The 26,127-nt window shown below is 42.3% G+C and overlaps 1 protein-coding gene across 3 annotated transcripts in view; it reads left to right on the forward strand.

Annotated features, from left to right (window-relative positions):
• IGF2BP1 (insulin like growth factor 2 mRNA binding protein 1) overlaps positions 1-26,127 on the forward strand; it is a 58,127-nt gene that overhangs the window by 23,229 nt on the left and 8,771 nt on the right. For 2 of the 3 annotated variants that reach the window (XM_036756719.1, XM_036756720.1), the window contains exons 3-8: positions 12,776-12,824; positions 14,717-14,768; positions 17,154-17,217; positions 20,225-20,506; positions 21,644-21,778; positions 24,646-24,768. In XM_036756719.1, coding sequence (XP_036612614.1) covers positions 12,776-12,824; positions 14,717-14,768; positions 17,154-17,217; positions 20,225-20,506; positions 21,644-21,778; positions 24,646-24,768 — 705 coding nt within the window. The remainder of the gene's footprint in view (positions 1-12,775; positions 12,825-14,716; positions 14,769-17,153; positions 17,218-20,224; positions 20,507-21,643; positions 21,779-24,645; positions 24,769-26,127) is intronic. The other variant, XM_036756721.1, reaches the window with a different exon arrangement.

The raw sequence follows: 26,127 nt of genomic DNA on the forward strand, positions 1-26,127 counted from the left end.
ATCATTATCATCATTTAACAGCAATTCAGATGGCTTGTGCAGGGTTCTACAAGTAGGAATAATTTTCCGAGGCAGGATCAGAACTCGAGTCTTCCTGGTTCCAAGTCCGGTACTCTAAACACTGCACCACCTGGGTGTCTAGTCTGACCGAACTTAGGTGGTGCAGTGGACAGAGTGCTGGGTCTGTGGTCAGGAATACCTGGGTTCAAATCCTGCCTCTGATAATTATTAGAGACAGAGACATGGTCAGGCCTGTGCTTTAGGAAAATCACTTTAGTGACTGTGTGGAAGATGGGTGAGAAAGGCGAAAGTCTTGAGGCAGTGTTAAAGCATTGGTAGTACATTATCTTTTGCCCTCTAAAATATAATCATATACAGTAAGAGCCAGGGTGCTTTAATTGAGTCAAAGGACTTGAGTTAGCATTGAGTGGTCCTACTATGTGATTTGGGGTAAGTTGCTTAGTTTTTCTGAGCTCCTGGTTTCCACACCTGTAAAATGAGGGGAAGGGAGATAGGTGATTTCCAGTGTTTCTTTTTCTTTTTTTAAATTAAAAAATTTTTTTCCAGTGTTTCTTATAGCTCCAAATCCTATGGTTAATCTATAAAATAGGGACATTAGTCCCATCTGACATTATTGGATTCTAAGAGATTTCCTGTGTTCATTTGCTTTGCTTTTCAAAAGGAAGATGTTTTAGTAGAAAGAATACTTGGTCTGGGAATTAGCCTGGGTTCTGATTCTGATTCTATTTGTATGGCTTTAAATAGGCCACTTCATTCTGGACCTCAGTGTTCTCATATGTAACAAGAGGGGTTTGAAAATGGTGTCGAGGCCTTTTGTATGTCCCCAGGTTCTAGGAAGAAGAATGAATGCAAGGGATCTCACATCTAGTCCAACCCCGTCATTGGTACAGATGAAGAAATAGCCTCAGAGAGGTAAAATTATTTGGCCACAATTATAAACGTTGCAAGTGGCACCCTTTAGAGATTTGAACCCAGGTTTTTTTGACTGTAAATTCAGTCTTCTTTCCATGCTGCTATGCTACGTCCAAGCTAATCTGTGTAGCAGACGTAAACAAGGAATTTCAGAGCTACGAGTGACTGTTAAGATTGAGGTGCAGTATAGTGTATGTAGTCTGTAGAAGGTTAGGTTTGGAAACAGAAGACCTTGGTTCCAATCCTGCCTCTAAGATGCTTTGTGACCACAGGCCAGTCACTTAGCCTTACTGATGAATTCAGTTTCATCACTTTTACATTTGAGGCTATAATACCTTGAATTGCTAACTTCACATGGCTGTTGATTGAGTGAGATCTGTGTGTATGTAGAAAATACTTTGTGAACCTTAAAGTGCTTTATATGTCAGTTTCTTTTCTGTTTCTCCCTTGTCTCCAAGTCAACCCTACCTGTGAATTCACCGTTGACTCAGGATCACTGCTTTTGGTGAAAGGGACATTGGAAGTCACCTAGTCTAGTCCTCAAAATTTTCAGATAAAGAAACCACAGCCCAAAGACATGAGGAGTTTGGCCCAAGAAAATAGTATCTTTAGGGGATCTGGATCAAGGAGAGTTTAGGGATTACATAAAGAAGGGCCAGTCTTGGCAAACCTATAGTTCTGTAGGAAGCTTTTGGGTCCCCATCTCTGGAATGAGTATCATTATATACATATGATGTTGCATGTGATGTTTATATAACCATGTGCACAGACTGTCTACACACATCCATACCAATTCCCTCTCCCCCTTCCCTTCCCCCCATGCTTTCTAATCCTCTTTTCTAACTTGCAGCAGCCTCCATGAGGGCAGCTTCCTCTCTACCCCATGTCCCCTTCCCTGCTGCCTGGCACCCAGCCTCCTGCAGCGTCTTCAGCCCCTGGGCCTGCCTGCCTGCCCTGCCTTTCTGCTTCTTGATACAATTTGGGCAGGGAGCCCTGGGCATCAAGCCAACTCCACCTCCCTTCTCCTCCTCTCCCCTCCTTCCATCAGGCCCCACCCCCTGTCTGAGTTGCTGCCATCCCTGGAGCGTGCCAGTTCCACCCCCTTCAGAGAGGGTTTTCCCAGACGATCTGACTCTGGCTATCGGCTCTCTGCCCTGGGCCAAGGTCCAGAGATTCCCCCACCCCCATACTTCTGTACCATAAAGGGGAAAAGAATAGCAAAGAAGTGACATGATTACTCAATAAAAAAAAGAAGCTAAGATTGGAAATCATCTGCTCCTTTTCTTTACCACCTGCTTGCTAGGAGAGAGAGTAAGCTTTAGTGGAAAGAGCACTAGCTTGGAGGGACATCTGAGTTCCTTTCTGTGCTCTGCTACCAACTAGCTATATTGTAACTTGGGGAAAGTAACTTCTGGGCCTCTGTTTCCTCACCTGAAACATGAGAGCTGGGCTACATGTTTCTAAAATCCCTTGCTACTCCTAGACATTCTGTTTCTTTACTTACATAACTGGGAATAGGTTGGATGATATTCCTAAAGGTGAAGGAGTCAGTAGCACCTTCCAGAGGATTTAAGACATAGGGATAAACTCTTCAGATGGCTATCTCAATCTCAAATTTCTAACCAGTCACCAACGGCTGGTGTTCTGGTGCATTATACAGAATGCTGGATTGGAAAGCAGAGTCTCTGGGTTTGAGTCCTAACTTGGCTGAGGACTTTCTGTGTTACCTTTTCTTTGGGCCTATGGCCTCATCTGTAACTAACAAGGAGATTGGATTAGATAATCTGAGGTCCTTTCCAAGTCTAAATCTATGATCCTGTGAGCTTGCCCTGGAGGACCTAAGACAACAAAATTGTACTTGTCTACTTTCTATCTCTTTTAATAGAATACAGTGGGTAGATGTGGAGGGTTTATTTCTACAGTTTGTGTAGGTGGCCAATAAGACTCCTCCTTACTCATATCCTAATGGTGACTCCCTCTGAAAGAAGAGTAGTGCCTTCCCTTTCCCACAAGATGTGGGCACCAGGTAGGAATGTTTTTGTTCTTACTTCTTAGATTAATTAAACCAAGGAAACAAATCCAGCAGTCATTTATTGAGTGCCTTTTATGTGTGATACTGGCTTCAGACCCTGGAGATGCAAAGACCAAAAGATAAAAATAAAAGGAGCCCACTAACCAAGAGAGTTTCTCATCAGCCATGGTGAAAATATAAGGATCACTATTGAATGTGGAGGGGCACAGTATCACTCAATGTCAACAGACATGTGGGAACTGACTTACAGATACTTTTTAGCTTCCCACTACCTTTTATGCATGTTGTACAGTGTCTTGTCATACAGCATCTGCTTTGCATAAGGAATTTTCATAATTTTTTTGAGATGCAAATTTCTTTTAGAATTCTTTGAAGTTAAATTTGTGTAATGTGAATTTATGTAAAATGAGAACCGTCAATATGTCCAAAACTCAATTTTTCTTGTAAGCTTGGGGAGCTTAACCTTCTTGAACACTACAACAGGTATGTAGATTAGTAGATAAAAGTTAGTTGGGGGGAGAAGACACCAACTGGAATAGCTACTATGGTCTAGTTTGTAACATGGTGTGTAAGGGGAGTGAAATATAAGTTAAAGCTGGAAAAGCAAGTTGGAGTCAGTCTGGCCTTTGTCTTAGAGGCAGGAGCCTCTGAAGATTTCTGAGCAAGGGTCAGATAGGATTTGACTGAGTGAGAGTGAAGAGAAGGGGAGTGGGGTTGAGGTGGGGAGGTCAACTGACTAAGATTCGGTAATTGAATGGGAGGTGGTGAGGGAGAGGGGGATGACCATGAGGTGACCAGTCTAGATGACTGGGTGAATCAGACGGCAGTACCCTTAGAATAAATGGGGACCCAGAAGGTGTGGGTTGGGTGGGAAGAATTGAGTTTTTGACATACAGACAGTTCTCACTTTACATAAATTGACATTACGCAAATTTGACTTTAAGGAATTCTAAAAGAAATTTGCATTCCAAAAAATTCCTTATGCAAAGCAGATACTATATGATAAGACACTGTACAAAGTGCATAAATGGCAGTGGGAAGCTGAGAAGCATCTGTAAGTTGGTTCCCACATATCCAATGATACTATGCTTCTACATGTTCAATAGTCAGCCTTATGTTTTTATCATGGTTGGTGGCAAACATGCTCTTGAGGGGAAAGGTGAACCTAGCCAATAAGCATAAGCCAATAGAGTTGGAAATGAGAATAATGAGAAAATATGAAGGAGGACAAAAATCATCATTGATAGCACATGAACTTAGTCTTGCGGCATCACCTGTGAGCACCATAGTGAAGGATGCTGCCTGGATAAAGGAGCATGAAAAAGGCAGAGCTTGCAGGAAGTGGACTTATCTGATGAACAAAGAAAAGGTGCTATGCTAGGGATGAAGAAACTTAACTCTATGGAAAGAAGACCAGACTCAGAAGAATATTCCTTTAAACTTGATAAAAATTCAAGCCAAGGCTCAAATCCTCTTTGAAGATTTAAAGGAAAAGCACCCTGAAGGCACCCGGGTATTTACAGTAAGCAATGGTTGGTTTGCATGATGCAGGATTTCATAATGGGCAAATGTCAGGAGAGCCTGCCAGTGTAGTCATTGAAGCAGCAAAGATGTTCCCAGAGTTCTTGCAAAAAATAATAGGGGAAGGTCCCTACTTGCCAGAGTAAATTTTTAATGTAGACAAAACTGGCTTATTTTATCAAAGAATGCCATTTTCTACTGACATCTCAGTAAAAAACAGGCATAAAGCTTCAGAAAAAGGGTTATTTTTCTGCTTGGAGGGAATTCATCTGGGACTTGCAAATTAAAACCTGTTCTTGTGTACCACCCAGAAAATCCCAGACCATTGAAAGGAATCAGCAAAGCAGTGGTACCCTAAGAACCCTAGGGCATGGATGGGGCAGCTAGGTGGCACAATGGATAAGAGTGCTGGGACTGGATTCAGGATTCAGGAGGACCTGAATTCAAATATGGCCTCAGACACTTCCTAGCTATGGGACCCTGGGCAAGTCACTTCAACCTGTTTGCCTCAGTTCCCTCATCTATAAAATGAGCTAGAGAAGGAAATGGCAAACCACTCCAGTATCTTTGCCACGAAGACCCCCCCAAAGGGGTCCTGAAGTCCTCCTGAAAAATGATTAAACAACAACAGAAAAGGACATGGATGACCTTTGAATAATGGTTTATGCATGGCTTCATTCCCTAAGTTGAGAAGTTTTGTTAATGATAATGGCATTCCTCTTAAAATTCTACTTATTTTGGATCATGCCCCAGGTTACCCTCCTCATTTAGATGATTTTAATGAAAATGTAAAATTGGTCTGCTTCCCCTTAACACCACCTCATTATTTATTGCAACCTATGGATTGGGGAGTATTATTTATACCCGACATTTGCCCAGGCAATTGCAGCTTCCAATGCAAATACAGACTTGACATTGAGAGGTTTCTGGAAGTCCTATAATATTTACCATGCAATCCAGAATATCGCTAAGATGTGGGAAGATGTAACAGCCGTTGTGGATTTGACAAAGGTGAAAGTGAGTTACAAGATTGTAAAATTAGCACGAGAATTGGAGCTAGAAGTGGATGAAAACGATGTGGAGGAGTTGATTGAGTCTCTCAGAGCAGAGCTGGCTAATGAGGATCTGATTGAGCTGCAAAGGTTGCAGAAGAAGAAAGAGAAGCTTCAGAACTCCAAGTCGAACCGAAAAGATTTGGAACAGTGAAGCAGTTGGCAGAAACATTTCACCATTTGAGCAAATTTTTTTCTTGTTTTGAAAAGATGGGTTCGAATACTTCAAGATTTTTAAAAGTTCAGAGACTGAGGATAATATTGCTTGCTATCAGACATATGAGGGATAAAAGGGAGCCCCTGTCCAAACATCTCTTGGCTTAATAAAAAAAAAAGTTGCGTAGTCATCCACCAGTGATGAAGGCTGGGTTTGTGGGTCAGCAAAGGGAAGCTCACTTACTTTAACTTTACTGTATGGTACTGTGTATACTATATCATTAACTTTACCTTTTGTTTCATAATTCTATTTATTATCATAGTACAGAATTTAATATGTCTGCATTTTAGTATATTTTATGATGCATAAAAAGTATTTTGTGTATGCTTTTGTTATATGAGCTAAGTGAAGCGAGTGGGCAGGGACAAATTTGCATTTTGTAAAAATCACTTTACCCACAGGTCTGTGGAATGGTCCACTTTCCGTAAAGTGAGAGCTGTCTATATTGAGATCGAGATGCTGGTGCAATACCTGGTGGATGTGTGATTTAGCAGACTGCTTGATGCTTGAAAGGGAGAAATAAGGAGGACTATGAAAATGTGGAAGTCATTAGCATAGAGATGATATTTAAAACTATGGGAGGAGATAAAAGGGGGGGGGAAGAATAAAGAAGTCGAAGGACAGAGACTTTGTTTAACACCATGATAAGAGAGGCTGGTAGATGGATGAGAGGACCCATAAAGAAGACAGATAAAGAATGCTCAGTCAGTCAGGAGAAATAGAAGATGGGGGAGTGTCAAAAGATCCCAAAGTGTGCAAAGCACTGTGGGAAGGATCACTTGGGTTCCATTGTGGGGCAAGGAACCCAGATTTGTACCCAGGTCATTGGAGTTTCTGCCTAAAATATGATGAAGTTGAGACTCAGTGTGGTAATGTCATGCCTTACCTAGGGTCACACCATAAGTAGCGGAACCTTGTATTGCTCAACTGAACAGCAGCCATGTTGAGGATGTGGCATGTAGTCTGATAATTCTTCGGAAAAACTGACGTTTGGTGGTCTTGGTATTTGATTGGTTCTGTCCTGATTGGCATGTGGACTTCACTTGCCCCTAAGGAGAAGATGGAATGATTCTTAATTAACAATGGCCCCTTTTAGAGATGAGCTGAGAAGAGTGGCATTCTTTTTTAATCATGGAGGAGGAGGGAGTTTCTAACTTCCCTAGAATTACTAGTCAGGTGTGCACTCTGCCCTCTCAAGAGGCCCCAGCCTGGTAAGAAAGGACAGGTGTCCTGGGCAGATACCCTCCCCCTCCCATGCATTCTAACTCCCCCCCCCACCCCCCACCCCCGCCTGCCCCCCATTTCCTCAACTGCCAGCTGCAACCAGAGCCCTTGATGATAAAACAAGACTTTTTTTCAGTAAAGGCCAATTGCTTGAGACCCCTAATTTGAGAAGGTGATCATTCCAACCCTGAGAGGTACCTTTGCACGAGCTGTGGAAAAATGTGCAGCTTGCAAAGCAAGTTAATGTAAAGAAGATTCCGGGGGAATGTTTAACCTATAGGAAATCAACATTTGTAAGCACTTGGAGCCACACTCATTTGTTATACATGCTAGCTAACTCTTCAAGAGAACAGGCTTGGCAGGACCTCGCCGTGGCAACGCTTCATTAGTCTAGTTTGAATCACTATATTTATTCAGGGTAAGAGAACGAAAAATGTCAGAGCTAGAAGGGACCTTGAGGAGCTATCTGGTCCACCCGCCTCCCTTGGGAAGTCACAATACTTAACAGATTAAAACTCACATGATCTAGCACAGGGCTGTTGAAAGAAACACAATTGCATCTCTGTCATGTTACTTTAACTCAGGCTTTACATGATTTCAGAATAACCTTTCTTTCCAAATTGGTGATCTTGTCACTGTGCTAGGAATGTGAAAGGAGCAATGGGGCTGGAGCTACCTGGTGCTCTTTCCCCTGGGTTGCCAGCTCTTGAGATTTCCTTTTCCTCTGTTCTCAATTCTGTAAGCACCTTGTCTTTTGAGCCACCCTATTTCTTAGAAAAATCCATTTCCCTGATTAAGAGCTGTGCTTGGGTCTCCCAGTTCTTAGCCTGCCCAAGGAAAAGGAAAGCTTCTCCCCTGCCTATTCCCTGCCATCATATCTTTTTCCCAAATTCCTCACTCTTCCAGAGAATTGTCATGCATCTCCCACACCAACTTCAGCCTGTGACTAGAGTGGCACAAAGAACGTGTAGAATGGGTGTAGTTGTTCAGTTCCCTCCCACTTTGGGGAACATACCCAGGGGCTGGGTATGAAGAGGCTGCAGGATCTGCACCTAAAAGAATCTGCCCAGTCACTGATTTATTGCTGTGACCTGGGACTACCAGTTACTTAACATCTCTGAGCCTGAGGAGAGGAGGGGGCAGCTAGGTGGTGCAGTGGACAGAGCACTGACCCAGGAATCAGAATGACCTAAATTAAAATCCAGCCTCAGACCCGTGTTAACTGTGTGACCCTGGGTAAGTCATTTAACCCTGATTGTCTCAAAAAACCAAAAAACAACACCCCCCCCCAAACCAAATAAAAGAGAGGAAGGGAGAAGGGAAAAATCCATTTTTTAAAAGCCCACTATGTGCGAGGAAGTATGAGAAGTGCTGTATAAAAATCTTGAGAATGAGATTGACCTAGATTACCTCAATGGTGTCCTCTTCTAGTTATAGACTAGCTATAGTGAGTAGAAGCCAAAAAACTTCTGAGATACAGAATTGTAGAATTCTGCAAGCTCCCCCAGATATGCTTCTTGGTTTTTCATATTTCGTTGTTTCTCTTGGTTCCCTTGATAGTAGCTCAACGGAATATAGAATTCATTGTAGTGCTAGGAGGGCCAGTATTGGCCATTAAATATCCAACCCACACCTTTTTGCAGGTGAGGAAACTGAGACCAAAGAATTGAAGCAGTGATGGTGGTGGTAGCTCCACCAGACTCTCCTACTTGATTCCTCTTACTACAGAGCTCTTGCCCCATGTAACCACATACATCTGGAGTCTATCTTGAAGCCTCCCCTGACTATCTTGAGAATGGCATCCAGTGCACCAAGTTCCAGGCTCTGGTTCACTTGCTTATAGCCTGAGATGGCCAGTTTAGTTAGGAAGAGGTGGAAAGAAATCAAAATCCTACCATAGCCCCTGAATGTCTGTCAATTCTCACCGCTTGGTTCTTAGAGCATCCATCCCTAAATGCTTTGTAACTGCAACAAGAGAAAGTGGAGAAAGCTAAGGGGTGTAATGTTGACTTGCTTGTCCTTTAGTGGTATTACTGCAGTAGTAATATTCTGCTTTTACTGCATTTGTAACCTTCAGCTCTTTGGAGCTGGAGGAGCTCTTGCTTTGCCTTCACTTAATTTACTGACTACCACAGGTCCTGTGTACCTATGAGGTTTCTTGGCCTCTTCTTTCCATTCTCTGTGATTTGGGGTTTTTATTTTTTCAGGAAAGGGTCTGGGTCTGGACTTCCCTGTTTGCTGATGTTGGAGGGGAGAACTGAAAATTCAGTTAGTTGGGGGTAAGGAGAATGTGTTATCAGGGCAGGGTGTGTGCCCAGGAGGGGTGGGTGGGACCCTGCCTATCGGACTGGGGGAGGGGAGAGTATGGGTTCTTTCATTGGTTGGGTTGTTCTGTTCTCCCACCCCACTTCCAGGGACTGGGACATTCCTGACATTCCAGACAATCTCAATGCCTTTGCTTTCAGGATGTGGATTAACATCCCAAGAAGAGATTTGATTTCACCACTGCCCTACCTCCCCATCCCCACACCTCCCTGTCCCCACCCACTCTGTCCTCCCATATCTTAACCAAACTACCAGAAAAGAACACCCTTAGAGGGAGTGGGGGTGGGGCACCAAGGGGGCAAATGAATCCCTGTGTGACCTTTGACATGTTTAGACAAAAGATAAAAGTTTGGGTGATTTTTGTCCTTATTTAAATTTCTAGGGAAGCTGAAGAGCCCTGAGCCCTGGCTAGGGATAGAGTAACCCCTGGTACTTCTGGTCCATAATAGGGCCATGTCCTGGGTGAAACATTTTAGAGTTTGGAGAGAACCACAGCTATTTGGGCACCTAGAGGAGTTAGCCTAGACTACAGGAATACTTTGGGGGAAATCAGGATCTCTAGGTTCCACTCCTGTGGAATCACTCCATGTGATTATTGGATGAGTAGCTTTCTTTCTCTGGCCCTCAGTTTTCCTCTTGTAAAATGAGGTGATTGGATGTATACAGTCAAAGGCACCTTTCTACTGCAGGCACAATTTAAGTCAGGAACAACTCAGTTCAATTTACTCAATATTGAAGGTGCCATTTTGTGCAGGATACGGTATTTGGGTTATAGGGTTACAGGGTCATAAATGAAATGATGGAAAGGACCTCAGGCCACTTTGGTCCTTATTTTGTAAAGCTTTCATTTTGCCTCTGTATGTCTCATTTTTCCTCTTGAATCTATCCTCGCTGTAGGAAGTGGGGTAGGATGTTTCATCATTGGTCCTCGGGAATTGTGGTCGGTGATTTCATTGGTTAGAGTTGAGTCTTTCGATGTTGTTTCTCTTTTTACCATATTATGTTGTTATCATTTTGTTCTGTTTTGCTTACTATATTCTGCATCATTTCATATGAGTCTTACCCATGATTCTCTGAAGTGACTTCTTCATGATAATATTCCATTACATTCATATACTATACTTTATTGACAGAGTTGCTATGAATGTGAGTGTCTCTCCCTCCCTCCTCCTTCTCTGATCTCTGATTGTCGAGGGTATTGGCCTAGTAGTGCTATAGTCAAAGATTGTGCATTGTCCCCCTATTTTCCAAATAAGGAAACTCCAGAAGGTTTGTATGGTGGTTACAGCTCCATTTCCTGTTAGCTGCTGGTGAATTATTCAGGCTTTGGGGCTCTTCTGGACATAACAAGCCAATTCCCTTAGGGAAATGTCAGCACTACTTGTGGTGGGTTCTGTGCTAAGCCCTGGGGATACAAACACAAGCCCGCTAGGTTCTCCTTACCCTTACATTTTCTGGTGAAAGACAACACAGAGAAGAGTGCTTTGGACTTCAGTGGTTGCCATAGGGCAAATTGATCCGGCACATCCTATTCAGGAAATGGTAGTGTTGATTTAATGACTGTTGGAATTATTTCTTTTACTCCCCCCTCGCCCCCCCCCCCCCAGATAGTATGGTAACTCCTCTATAATCTCAGCAGTGAGCCTTCCAGAGTCTTTCCCTTATCTTTCTCCTCTTTTTAATACCAATGGCATGGGGCTTGTTCTGGGGCTGAGGTCACTGGGTTCAGTCTGTGGCCCTGGAAGGATTTTTCTCTGTGATGTTGAGAGGTTTGTCCGGGCTCATAGGATCATAGATTAGAGCTTGAGGCCATTTTAGAGCAACCCCTCCATTTTATAGATGAGGAAACGGAGGCATAAGGAGGTTACATGCAGGTAATAAACCAAGATGTGACCCCCAATTTTTTAACTCTAAATTCAGCACGTTATCTACTTAGGGCATTCAAGGCCCATGTGATCTTGGCCTCCTGGTGCATTAACAAAATGAACAAGATCCAGCCATAAGACAAGCATTAATATCTGCTGCTTCTTTCTCCAAAATCACTGAGTTGTGCTATCCCCTTTCAAAGGGGGCTTCATTACTACCTTTTTTTGATGAAAGTCCAAAGTCACTCTGATCTTTGCTTTCACTTCTAACAGAAATTAGAGAAGATTGGCATGCTTGAAAATTTAAGAGAGAGACGGTAAATGACTTCAGCAAGGCAGGGATCTTTTGGCTCTTGAGTCATTAGACACTGTATAGTGCTGGCTGAATGAATAGACATGGCTCCTGAGCCCTGGGTGCTCATAGTGAAAAGGCATAAAGAACCTAAAAAGACAGCTATGCAAATGTTTGGTCTGCTAAAGTAATCTATGTGATATGTAAACCTGACAGCCAGTGCACAGATTAGTGTTGACTGTCAACCTCTTTGGGCCTCAGTTTCCTTATCTGTAAAATGAAGAGATTGTGCTACATTAAGCATCTACTATGAACAGGGTGGGGAGGGAAAGAAGTGTGGTGCAAAACAAAAAAAGAGTTTGCTTTCTCTTGACATTTTGAATGTTGTTAGGGGGGAGAGTAGGGTGGGAATGGTGGGAAGCAGTATACTTACAGATGGTTACCAAGAGGCAGAAATGGATGGGTGGGTGGGAGGAAAACAAGCCATAAGCTCTTTTCTTATGGCTTAGCTGATTCCCTAAATCTGTAATGCTACTATCGATAATCTAGTTCTAGAAAAGCAGAGTTTCTACAACGGGGCTCCTTTCTTTTGCTCAGTTACTCAAGCTCAAGCCCAATATCCATAGTACTGAGATCTTTAGAACCAGAGATTTGGAATCAGAAGGGACCTCTTGGAAATAATCTAACCACACCATTTTATGGATGGAACTGAGGCATGGGTTGCATAGTAATGATTCGAGATTTGAGCTTGGATACTCTGGTTCCAAACCGAGTATTTTCTACCACTACAGTACCTAGCCACTATTAAAAAATTGGTGGTAGTGACTTTGTTGGCCTTTGAGAAGTAGCTGTGAGTAGGTTAGCCTGGAGAGTTGGGGATTAAGGTTGTGTAGTGGTATCCATGGCATGTATGTGGTTATTGTGGTTATTAGAAATGGCAATGCCATAGCAGTAATTGGAAAGAACAAAAAGATGGAACTGAAAGATATAATTATAAAGACCAAGCTTGGCTGGCCCACAAGAAGAGTTGAAAAAAGGCAACACCCCTCCCCGCCTTCCAGAGCTGGGAGACTAGGGGGTGAAGAATATTGAATATACTGTTGGACATTTTGGATCCATTGGTTGGTTTGACTCACTTTTTTTGTTTGCTTTTTACAATTTGGGTCAACGATTCCCTCACTAAGCAGGGAGGTAAGCGGGAGATAGCTTTAAAATAAAGTCGAGAAGAATTTTAATGGCAATGCCATTGGTTAGCTTGGCATTTAGATAATGGTCCATGTATGAGTGACTGACCACTTTCTCTTTCCATTTCAGGAGCCGTAAAATTCAGATCCGCAATATCCCACCCCAGCTTCGATGGGAGGTAAGTGCTCTCCAGGGGACCCTCAGGATGGGGAGGAGGAAGAGCAGCTGTTTTTTTACTGGAGAGACAGATTCCCAGGAAGTATATAGAGAGAAAGCACATGTCATTCAAAGTCTACAGATGGAATGGGAAGGAGGGAAGATATTCCCAGCTGTTACTTCATAGGGGGTGGGGAGAGGGATGATAGTTAAGGGGGAGGGAAGGTTTCTCATCATAGAACCTGGGGGGCTAGTACTGAGTTGAGACAGATTCTGAGCCCTTCCCCCACACCAGGGCTCCATCATCATCATCATCATTGTTGTTGTCATTGTCATCATTGCTGGCATTTATAAAGCACCTACTGCGTGCCAAGTACTATGCTAAGCACCTTACACATTTTATCCTCACAAAAACCTTGGGACATAAGTGCTATTATTATTTACATTTTCCAGTTGAGGAAACTAAGGCAAAAAGAGGTTAAATGACTTACCCAGGGTCACACAGCTAGTAAACATCTGGGGAACAGATTTGATCTTGGCTCTTTGTGCCTCTAGGCCCAGCATTCTATCCACTGCGCCACCAGGCTCCTCATTAATCACCTTGTGACTGTTCTTGTGGTGAGAGAGGGCGCACGTGACCTCGTGGGCTTATGAAGTGAGTGTCACACCTGAGGGCATTGAAAATTGGCCTAGGGAGTTAAACTCTCCAGACCTGGCCACCACCAGAGCTTATCTTCTCACAAACATCAGTCTGTTGTTTTCTCTATTGCCTTGTACACATCATTTGATAGCCCAGGCTTGCTCAGTCCTTGCTCATATGCCCCAGGGCTCCGTCTTGGCATTCAATCCTAGAATCTTAAGAATTGGAAGTGATCTTAGAAATCCTCTCCTTCGACCAGTGTGCCTAATAGGTGAATTCCTTCTGTCTGAACATCCGTTGTAATGGGCAGTGTCCTATATATACTAGCTTCTAGCGCAAATTCAGAAGAGAGAAAGATGGCAGTTCCAAGTCATAAATTATTCCAGGGACACTGAAATAGGATGCATATACCAGAGATATATGTATCGCTCTTTTGCAAAAGTGTTTCCAGCTGGGATGAGTCATGCATACAAATATGGCCAGCAAGCTTTGTCAAATCATGTGTCTCCACATTTTTGGAGGCGATACAGGTCGGAAAACCACCAACTTTCATCAGGGCTTTGCTCTCTAAGGATTGGAACAAGAACGAGAATGACTTCTCCCTAACTGGTCTGGCCTGTCACCTAAGCCAATGGATAGACTAGAATATCCAGGTGTTTTTTTTTCTTCTCCTTCTCACCCTCACTGTCAAAAGGTTATGGACTCTGAGGCAGCTGGTGATGCTGTGGGTGGAGCACCGGCCCAGAGTCTGGAAGACCAGAAGTCAAATCCAGCCTCTAACGTTTACTAGTTGTGTGGCCCTGGGCAAGTCACTTAAACCTCTGTTTGTTTCCTTATCCTCATCTGTAAAATGGGGGTAATTTATAGCACCTACCTGCAGGGTTGTTGTGAGGATCGATAAGGTAATAATTGTAAAGTGCTTGGAGCAGCGCCTGCCACATAGTAGATGCTATATATTATTATTATCATCAACATCATCATTATTCTAAATCCTCCCCTCCACCCCTACCTTAGCTCTTCAAGATTCCCTGAATATGTCTCAATGACCTCTGGGAGAGGTCCTACTCCTAAGTGAAAGCAGGGGCTTTCAGAAGCATAGACCCCCATAGAGAACGCAAGCTTCTTGAGGGTAAAGACTGTTTAGTTTTGGTCTTTGTATCTCTCACCAGTGCCCAGCACGAAGTAGGGCCTTACATGTTTGTTCAGTTAATTGAAGTGGAGCTTGTAGAAGACTGGAATAGTGTGTGCCATGGACTTTTTCTTTGCTTTTACAGGTGTTGGACAGCCTGCTGGCTCAGTATGGCACAGTAGAGAGCTGCGAGCAAGGTAAGAGGGTGAGGTGGAGAAGATGGCTGTGGTGTTTGAAAGGGCTGAGAAATCAAATGCCCATGAGAATATCTGTGTAGTTCACTGAAAGGGTCCTTTCAAGAGTTCATGAAAACAAGAAAGGTTAGGATAGTGGCAAGAGCCTCGAACTAAGGGTCAATTGACTTGGGAACTAGTTCTGGTCCTGCCATGAAACTCACCAGGTGACCTTGGGGAAGTCACTTCCTTCTGGTCTTCATTTTCCTCCACTGTTAAATGAGGGAGTTAGATTAGAACAAGACTTTTTTGGCAGTCTGAAGTCTATGAGCCTCTTCACAGAATAAGGCTTTTAAATGCATGAAATAAAATATATAGGATTGCAAAGAAAACAAATTATTTTGAAATAGAGCAAAATATTTTTTAGAAAGTCTACTGAGCCTAGGTAAAGTTAACCCTAGACTGGATAGTGTCCAAAGTCCTTTTAATCTCTTTGGTTTCTGCGAAGAGTATTCTAAGTAACATTATGTGAATTTCAGTCGCGTAAAGCAAAGAAGTGTGGGGCATTTATTTACTCTTTAATGGTGTCAAACACTTCAGATCCTTAATGGACCATGGCCACTTTGGGTCACCATACTTCCATAAAAAAACCCAAAGAGATAGATCAAAACCCGGGGAGCTTTCCAGAGCCTGATGACCCAAATATGGAAAACAGATGTAAAGAAAGTTGATGAGATTGCTTACCCTGTAGAAGGAAAGACAGACTATCAGCTGATTTAATTGAAATATGGGTTAGTTTATTATAATCAAATGTCCTTACATGTGAGAGATCATTAGATTGTAAACTCCTGGGACAGCTAGGTGGCGTAGTGGATAGAGCACTGGCCCTGGATTCAGTACACTTGACACTCACTAGCTGTGTGTCCCTGAGCAAGCCATTTAACTCCAATTGCCTTGCCAAAAAAAAAAAATGATGGTAAACTCCTTGAGAGCAAGGACTATATCTTACTTGTTTATCTCCACCAAAAGCTATTAACGTTTATGGAATTAAGTGTGTGTTTATGGGAGGAGGGGTGTCACAGAATCACAGAATTTGAAGGTTGGTGGTGACCTCAGTGGTTATCTAGTTCTACCCACATGTGAAATGTCTCCCCTCTATAACATGCTAGATAAATGGTCTTCTAGCTTCTGCCCAAAGACTAGTTGGCCTTCCCTCCTCTCCCCGCTCCCCCCCCCAACCCCCCTCCTGTCCCTGACCACCCCCCCCTCCCCCCGCCCAGCAAAGAGGGAGACTTGCAGGGTTTTAAGATTTCAGTTTGCTCTTCTATATCAGAAAGGGTTAGTCTCAGGGATTTCTGGATTTTTTTCCCCCAGTTCTATGGCCCTAAGTTAGATATTGTCAGAGAGAGAGAGAGAGAGAGAAGATACTAGAATGGGCACCAACTTCATAAGTGAGTCATGTGGTCTCTTGTCTTTAGAGATCTAATTAAAGAGAAGAATAGGCCATCAGTCACCTGGCCAGCATAGGTCATACATTCCACTTGCCTGAAAGCAGGGGGCTGGACCAGATGCCATCTTGAGCCCCCTTCCTGCAACTAAGCCTTTATCATAAATACCAGGATGAAACTCACATCATAGAATAATCAGGCTGCCCAACATTGTTCACAGCCTGTACTAACAAATCACTTTGGGCTTGACTAGACAAGCAGGGTTAAGCAGGTGACTTGAAGAGCCTGTAGTGAGTTTCACTAGTAGAGTTTGGACTTTCTAGCTATAGTTAGCCCTGGAGTTGATATGCCTATTTTTGTAGCTAAGAATGGATTATTTACATTTCAAAATACAATAGAAGCTTATTTTAAAATATAAAAAACCGTTTTTAGCGTTCTGAGCTGTACAAAAACAGGCAGTAGGGCTATAGTTTGACAGCCCTTGACTTGGATGCCTCCCAGGGAATCAGGCTTCTTTTTAATCAAACCAGCTCAATGCTCTTATCTACACAGATGGGGTCATTCACTATTTCAGGATATGAGATAGAATAAGTTTTGAATATTTGGTTTGAGAGGATTGGATTTTTCATCAATATTTCATTAATTTATCAATCCGGGGTTTTTCATCAATAGTCTCACACTTGATGGACACATCACTTAATCCATCCTGGAATGGTGAAATAAGAAAGAAAATTTTAAAAGAGGAAACTGTAAATTTGCATGTCTCGTGGAAAAGGTGGGTTTGGTGGCAGTAACAGTTGTGACTTTGGCCAGTGAGCCACAGCTTTGGGAGGTTTTTGTGATGTGAGTTTTGTCTCTCAAGAATGATGGGACTTTTTAAGCCTTGGGAAAAGGGGTGGAGGTGGGACAAAGGTGGCTCCCTAGCTCTGACTCTGACTTATGTTTTTTTTTTTTCTTCTAGTGAACACCGAGAGTGAGACTGCAGTGGTGAATGTTACCTATTCCAACCGGGAACAGACCCGGCAGTGAGTTAGCTGGGAGATGGACAGTATTGAGGGAATTTGGAGGTTGGGGGGGTACAGTGAGGATGACCATACTGACTTGTATACTTTGTGTCTCATTGGGTTGCTGTGAGGGAAGTATTTTGGAAATCTTAAAGGGTTGTACAAGTATGTGTAATAATGGTAATTTATTTTTATCGTCTGAACCACAAACCTCTCTTGAGAATGACCCCAGTTTTCTTTGTTTTTTTAGTTTTAAGTTTTTTTACTTTTAAGTAATAAATAAAATACAAACAATTTTTAACATTTTTAAAAGTTTTGAGTTCCAAATTCTATCCCTACTTCCCTCCTCTCCCCCCTTCCTGAGACTTAAGTACTCTGATATAGGTTATACCTGTGCAATCATATAAAACATTTCTATGTTAATCATTTTGTGCAAGAAAACTAAAAAAAAAAGAAAAGGAAAAAGTGAAAAATAGTATACTTCAGCCCATTTTTAATTTTTTTTTCTTTTGCTTTTTGGCAGGGCAATTATTTATTTTTGGAGGGGGGAAGGCAGGGCAATTGGGGTTAAGTGACTTGCCCAAGGTCACACAGCTAGTACATGTGTCAAGTGTCTGAGGTTGGATTTGAACTCAGGTCCTCCTGGCTCCAGGGCCAGTGCTCTACTCACTGTGCCACCTAGCTGCCCCCTCAGCCCATTTTTAGATGACATCAGTTCTTCCTCTGGAGGCAGATAGGATTTTTTTATCATGAGTCCTTTGGAATTGTCTTGAATCATTGTATTGTTGAGAATAGCTAAGTCATTCACGGTTCATTCACATCATCACACAATATTGCTGTTACTGTGTACAGTGTTCTCCTGGTTCTGCTCACTTCACTTTGCATCAGTTCATGTAAACCTTTCCATTTTTTTCTGAAGTCATCTTGCTTGTCATTTTTTATAGCCCAGTAATATTCCATCGCTACCATATACCACAATTTGTTCAGTCGTTCCCCAATTGATGGGCGTCCCCTCACTGTCAAATTATTAGCTACCACAAAAAGAGCTACTATAAATATTTTTGTATATATAGGTCCTTTTCCTTTTTAAAAATCTCTGTGATACAGACCCAGTAGTGGTATTGCTGAATCAAAGGATATGCACAGTTTTATAACCCTTTGGACATAGTTCCAAATTTTTCTCTAAAATGGTTGGTTCAGTTCACAACTCTACCAACAGTGCATTAGTGTCCCAGTTTCCCCACATCTCCTCCAACACTTATCATTTTCCTTTGTTGTCAGATTAGCTAATCTGATGGGTGTGAGATTGACCTCGGTTTTCCAGTTGAAGTAGAGGGAAAACAAGAGATAGAAAACCCTCAGAGTTAATTGATAGGAATATACTTTAGGATCAGGGTGGCTGTGTTTCCAAGTACATACTAGAGCCTACTGAGAGGGAACTGATCTCTGGAGTTCAGCCTGGTTGCTAAATAGTCCAACCCAAGGGTTCTTTGCTAGGTCAATGGCTCCATCTGTTGGTTGAAAGGAGGATCTGTCTTCTCCTTGGGAAAAGCAGGGATTCCCAGAGGTCACAGGCATTGTAAAATATAAGCAGAATTGTTCTTTCTTTTAAAACAATATCTTTTTTTTAGGTGGCACAGCAATATCAGATCCCTGTAGTGGGATCAGTACCCTCACTGCAAGCATCTTCTCCAGTTCTTTGGCTTTTGGTGTGGGGGGAGGAGCAGGAATGGGTGGGGTCAGCAAGATTTGTCTTTTTTTATCTTTTAAATCACTAAAATTTAGAATCTCCAGCAGTGGCTATCCATTTTAAACCATGTGTTAAGTTCAATTTCTTTTCTTCAATAGTTCCACTGTCTCTCCTTGCCATTTCTTTTTGTGTCTTGATGGCTTTCTTGCTCACCCAAGAGCAAGACAGAGGGTGTTCTTTCCCCTCCCTCTTCATGCTCTTTGCCTTACTGATACAGGGAATCATTGTGCAAAAGCCTCCCTACCACGGCTTCTAGCTAAGCCAGTATGCAGTTCCTTTGCCTTATCCTTTAGATCCACCAAATGATACAAGTTATTTTTAATCGTTTCATTCTATTTGTCTTGGGACTCCTTTTTCCTGCTTGGCTCTACCCTTCAAAGCTCATGGCCTTGAAGAAACCTTCCTTGGAAAATCCTGAGTGATCACCCTTTTGCTCCCTGTCCCTCTTCAACATGTGTGGTACTTAGTCCAAAATTGTGCCAAACTATTAGTTTGCACTGATTGTTAAGACTGCTTAATTAGCGTTCCATCTCAGATTTACCAGTCTTACTCTTTTTATATTCCATATTTTTAGTATACCTTGTCCCATTTTGGACTTTGCTGGGGAGGAATGTAGGAATTGTGTTTACTTGTGGTTTATGTTTACTCTTGAATAATTAATGTGCTGCTAATTAGATAACTGCTCTGGGCCTTAGTTGTCTCAGCTTTTGCTGAGCACATATAATCATTTAACAAATTTTTGTTGATTGAGTGAATGATTGGAGATGATCTCTTAGGTCTTCTCCAACTCCAAAATTCTCTATTGGTGTTCTCTGAACGTAGCTGGACTCTGGTCAGGCCAATGATTACTGTTAATACAGAATTTTTTTTATGCTCTTCTTTATTCTCCTCCTGACAAATTATAATAAGATTTCATATATAATTCTCAAAATTAAAATATGCCTTCCTTGTTGCAAACTAACATGTCTATCATGTCTCCCTTTTCATTAGAATGGGAATTAATTCCTTAAGGGAAACAGGACACTGTTCAGATTGAAGGCTACCAAAGGATGGTAATCAGATCTCTACCCTTAGACTGAGTAACTCCTAAGATTCTGAATCATATTTCTTTGTTATTAATTTTAGACTAAAAGATCTCCAGTTGTGGGGATGGTTAGTACTTCCATGGCATTTCTCCAGTACCAAGTGCAGCAACCAGTTTGAGCATACACATTCTCTCTCAATTTTATTTTGAGGTTGATGGGTACATGAATAACTGTCTCTTCCCTGCACCCACAGAGCCATCATGAAGTTGAATGGCCACCAGCTGGAGAACCACTCACTGAAGGTCTCCTACATCCCTGATGAGCAGATGGCTCAGGGTCCTGAGAATGGTCGCCGGGGTGGCTTTAATTCCAGGGGTCAAGCCCGCCAGGGCTCACCTGTGGTGGCAGGTGCTCCCTCCAAACAACAGCCAGTGGATATTCCCCTGAGGCTCCTGGTGCCCACCCAGTATGTGGGTGCCATCATTGGAAAGGAAGGAGCCACCATCCGTAACATTACTAAGCAGACCCAGTCTAAGTGAGTATACGTATGATTGGGGATTGGGATGTGGGGTATAGGAGGACTTTGAAAATCCTGCTTAGTGTTGGGGCTAGGGAAGAACGTGAAAGGGATGGATGTTATAGATCTGAATCCTCACTTCCACGAAGTGAGTTCAGTGTCACTGATGGATTGTGTCTTCCCCTTTGGGGGGCCAGGGCTTCCCAATCCCATTCCTCTCATTCTGTAAATATCAGATGAGGAGGGAGGAATTGGTCGGGGCTGGGGTAGTGGTGACAGGAAATGACTGGGTGAAAATATCTAGTTACATAATTGCAATTGATGTCAAGGAAGGCACCGTCCTCCAAGACATTACTAAACGGGACCCATGGCGTGAAAGTGTGGTTGAGTATTCCTTCATGGCATATGAGAAGCTGGGTTAGAGTATTACTAACAACGCATCTTCCAATTTAATTTTGATACTATGACTCTAACTTGAGTAGAACGAAGAATCTGACTATCCTAGCTAAGGACTGCAGCCATTGATAGAGGACAAAATAGTTCCCTTTGATACTCATTTTCATGCCAGATTTCTTTGTTTTGCTGAGTACAACTGACTAAGGCTTATACTATTTGTCCATCTATTCTTTTTTGATGATTTCCCTTCCCCTTCCCTGGCCTTTTTTGCTAGAGGTTGAGGTGTAAAAAAACAAGTGTCATATCCCTCCCCTTAGGTTTGTTTCAAAGTCTGCTTGTGAAACTTTGAATGTGGGCCTTTGGCAGGAGTTCCTAATCCTTTTTTGTTTCATATATGCTTTTGGCAGCCTGGTGCTACCTAAGAACCACTCCTCAGAACCATGTTTAAATCATAATTGAAGAAAATGATAAATTTCAGTAAATGAAAATGAAGATATAATTTTTTCACCTTCTATGTTCACAGACTGGCCCTCCTTATTCCCACGTTAAGAATCTCTGTCTCTGGCCATCAATGTGTCAGCCCTCATTAAAGCAGTGTCAGTGAGACCAAAGTCTGCACTATGGAGTTCCTGGTGCCCTGCCTTTCTCTCTGTAGTGGCCAGCTTTGCACCCATTTAGGGGCTGCATTTCCTGCATCAAACATAAGAACCAGCAGTCTTCTGGGAGGATACAATAATCTCTTACTTTTTCAACCCTCAGAATTGATGTTCACCGAAAGGAGAATGCTGGAGCAGCTGAGAAGGCCATCAGCGTTCACTCTACCCCGGAAGGGTGCTCTTCTGCTTGCAAGATGATTCTGGAAATCATGCAGAAAGAAGCAAAAGATACCAAGACGTAAGGCTATTTTACTCTTGCAATTACGTACAAACGAGGATGAATTGGAGATAGTCAGGAGAACAAAAACACTAGCAGTAAAAAGTATCAGGAAAGGCTTCTTGTAGAAGGTGGGCTTTTAGTTGAGATGGGGAGGGAGCCAGGAGATGAGGAGGGAAAGGATCCCAGGCATGGCGGACAGTCAGTGGAAATATATGGGGCCAGGAGATTTCATCTTGCGCAAGGAACATGAGGCCAGTATAATTATAGAACACATGCCCGGGAGTAAGGTGTACGAGGACTGGAAACGTAGGAGGGGCCAGGTCATAAAAGACTTTGAACACACCAAACAGGATTTTGTATTTATCTTGGAGGTCATAGGGAGCCACTGGAATTTATTAAATGGTGTGTGTGAGTGTGTGGCATGATCAGACCTGAGCTTTAGGAAGATCACCTTGATAACTGAATAGAGGATGGACCAGAGTGGGGAGAGGCTTGAAGCAGGGAGGCCAACCAGCAGGTGATTGTAATAGTCCAGATGTGAGGTAATGAGGGCCTGTATCAGGATGGTGGCAGGATCAGAAGGAAGAAGGAGGCATAGGTGAGAGGTTACTAGGATAAAGTTGATAGGACTTGGCAGCATATTGAATGGGAAGACGTGGGACAGTGAGAGAGTAAGGAATTGAGGATGATACCTAGGTTATGAAACTGGTTGCCTGAGAAATATGGTAGTGCCCTTAACAGTAATAGGGAAGTTTGGAAGATGGGAGAGAATTTGAGGGGAAAGAGGATGAGTTCAGCTTTGGACTTGTGTTTCAGGTGTTGAAGCACCCAACAGGTAGTTTGGAGGTTAGGGCTAGATAAGTAGATCTGAGATTCATTAGCATGGAGAATGATAGTGAGATAGTAGGGATGAGAGAGGCAGCAACCTATTGAAAAAGATGGGATGGGATCATTTGCGCTGATGAGAGGTTTCCAATCCCACCTTTTGCAATAGGTAGCTGCCTCTCTTCTCCCTACTATCTCATTTATCTTCCTACTGCCTACAAACCTGTCCATGTCTCCCCCATTCTCAAAAACACCCATACCATCCCTACTAGCTATTACCCCACATCTCTCCTCCCTTTCATAGTTAAACCCCTTCGGGAGGCCATCTGCACTCTCATTATGTGAGACCGGTGAAGGTGGAGAGAGTGGGGAAGGCATTTGAAGGATGTGAACTGTAAGAAGAGGGAGATCTCATTGAATGACCTCAATTTTTTCAATTAAATGTGAGGCAAAGTTCTGAGCTGAGAGGGTGGTAAGAAGGGGAGCCATGGGAGGTTTGAGGAGGGATAAAAAGTTTTGAGAGTGCCACTGTGGTGAGTGGAATAGGGAATACCACTAGCAAGGTTTGAAAGAATTGCCTTTCAGTAATGAGGGCCCTGTTGAGATTATGTAACATTTGTAAGGGACCCAGTCAGCACATAGTTTTTCCAATAGAAGCGAAGAGCACTGATGGAAGAAAGACCTGGGTTCAGATTCCACCTCTGACCCTTATTATGCCTGTGCTATATGAGCTTGGTAAAGTCACTTCATCTCCCTCAGTCTCCATTTTCTCACATAAAATCTAGGGGTTAGGTCCAAATAGTGAGAGTCAGGTTGACTGCATCTAGGTCCAGATCTGTTATTGTTTATCACCTTTGCCAATCACCATGTTTTCATGGTGTAGTTTACAATTCCTCTTGAAGACCGTTCATATCTTTTGATGACTTGTCTTTTGGAGAATGAAATATTTGTGCTGACTTTCATTATATTTTGGATATCAGACTTAACAGTTATTTCTCAGAGATGTCAATATTTTTTCTCTATCATTTCTTTTTGGATTCTGTCATTGATTTTATTTGTGTAAAGCTTTTAAATTTTATGCAGCCAAAGTAGTCTTATTTTCTCTTTATGTTTTTTTGTTATTCTTTTGTTTCAGCTGCCCTAAATTCAACTCTGTATCTCAATGCCTTTATACAAAGTTATTCAATTAAACAGACATTAATGCAAAATGCTGTACATACCAAGAATGAAACAGTACTGCACTCAAGAAATGCAACAGTCTCACTCTTGCTAGTGGTGCAACCCTGAGAAAGTCATGTAACTTTTCTGAGCCTCAGTTTCCCTTTTGTAAAATGGGGTTGTAAGCAGTTAGCTAACAAGGTTGTTGAATCAAATGAGATGACATATATAAGGCATTCTGCCACTAAATTGCTATATAAGTGTGACTTGTTAATATACTAATTGAGGGTAAAAAGAGACTGAGACATAGGGCTCATGAAAGCTTTGAAGAGGGAGAAGATTCTTTCACTTGGAAGATATTAAGGAAGGCTCCATGAGGAATGTCGTACCTGAGTTGAGCCTTGAAGATGTGAACAAATGAAGAGTTTGGAAATGATGACCTAGACTCACTGTTGGGTTATATGGGAGTCATATCATTGGACTAGCAGTGGAAATCTCCTATGTGTCGTTCCTTCCTCCCCTATTATAATATGAGCAAGTATTGCTTTACTTTTCAATTTGTATCTCCAGCATTTTGTACATTTTGTTGTTGTTCAGTCATTTCAGTTGTGTTTGACTCTCCATGACCCCACTTGGGGTTTTCTTGGCAAAGATAACTAGAGTGGTTTACCATTTCCTTCTTCAGCTCATTTTTTACAGATGAGGAAACTGAGGCAAACAGAGTTAAGTGACTTGCTTGGGGTCACACATCCAGTAAGTGTCTGAGACCAGATTTGAACTCGGGAAGATGAGTCTTCCTAACTCCAAGTCTGATACTCTATCCACTGTGCCACCTAGCTGCCCATACTAAGTACTTAAATGCCTTTTCATTCATCATTCATTCTTTTTTTTTTTCTCTCAAGAGCTGATGAGGTCCCCCTGAAGATCCTGGCCCACAATAATTTTGTGGGACGTCTAATTGGCAAAGAAGGACGAAACCTGAAAAAAGTGGAACAGGATACGGAGACCAAAATCACCATTTCTTCGTAAGACTTTCTCTTTCATTGTTCTTCCCATAGGCAGAGAAATAAAATGCCAGGGTTTTATTAGCCACAACATCCTTGCAGATATTAGAGTCAGTAGTTTTCCTCCCTTGGACCTCAGTTACCTCCCTCAGTTCTTTTTACACAACTTTCCAGTTAATAGTATTTCTTCATTTTAGGGGGAGAGCTTGTATTTGTCTAGGATAGCTGCAGTTTTCCCAATGTTACTACTGTTTTGAGGGTTAGTTGTGGGGTTTGGGAGCACATTCTTTAAAGGACAATCGGGATAGTGAAGAAATTAAAAACCAAGCAATATAAGAATTAGTCAAAAGAACAAGGGATATTTAGATGTTTTAAAAGAGAGCAGAAAGAGAAAGCTGCAAGGAACTATAGATACCTTCTAGGCCAATCTGTAGAATTGGAGAAATAGCCCTAAGATTAAATCATGTAAATGGTAGACCTAGGATTCAGACCAAGGTTCTTTTGACTCTGGGGCTCATTTCAAGTCAACCCCATGTGAAGTTCTCATGTGGAAGAAAGATTAAACTTGTTCTGCTTGGTCCCAGGAGCTAAACTAAGAATGGGTGGAAATGTCAGACATTTCAGATTTAGGCTTGATATTAGGAAAAGGTTCCTAATAGAGATTTTCAGAAACGTAATGAGATGCTTCAGAAGGTAGTAAGAAGACCACATCAATGAGTGTTTTTAGATAGAGGTTGAACGACCCTTTTTTTTTTTTTTTTGGATGTTTGGGGGGGAATTTTTGTTCTGATGTGAGCTGAATCAGATGACCTCAGAGGCCCCTTCTAATGTTAAGATTTTGTAAATGTCCTATAGTCAAGGAAAAACATTTATAGAAGAAGGGGGGTAAACTAATTGATCTTTCTGATGCCTCCTAACTCTGGTCTTTCTTGAATCTTCTTTCACTGCATTGGTCTTTCCATTCCCTACCATTTGAACTGGGAAAACCCCAGGCTAGGGACTCAAGACTAAGTGATTCTTGTCTCTACTCTACCACCATGCATTTATAATAAACTCTTCTAACATGCACTCTGCTGAAATGGGAAGGGTATTCAGGTGGCAGTGGAGGGGAGAGCACTGGACCTTAATTTTTCCCTTTGAAAGTATCATGCTCTCTCTTCTCCTTAGTCTCTTCTACCTCTAGACCCTCATCTGGTAGGTGAAGCAATCTGTCTTCCCTGTTCTTTTTCCAAAGAGGCATGGAGCCCAATAGATCCTTTGGGTGAAACTGTCCAGCCAATATCTGTTTCTTCTTCTATTCTGGTGCAACCAACTCCAAGTAGGGTGATCCAGTAGTCCTAATCTTGGTAGGGGTTATTTAATCTTTGGCAATCCCTTAGG

The sequence above is a fragment of the Trichosurus vulpecula genome, chromosome 4 (genome assembly GCF_011100635.1).
Source record: "Trichosurus vulpecula isolate mTriVul1 chromosome 4, mTriVul1.pri, whole genome shotgun sequence".
NCBI lineage: Eukaryota > Metazoa > Chordata > Mammalia > Diprotodontia > Phalangeridae > Trichosurus > Trichosurus vulpecula.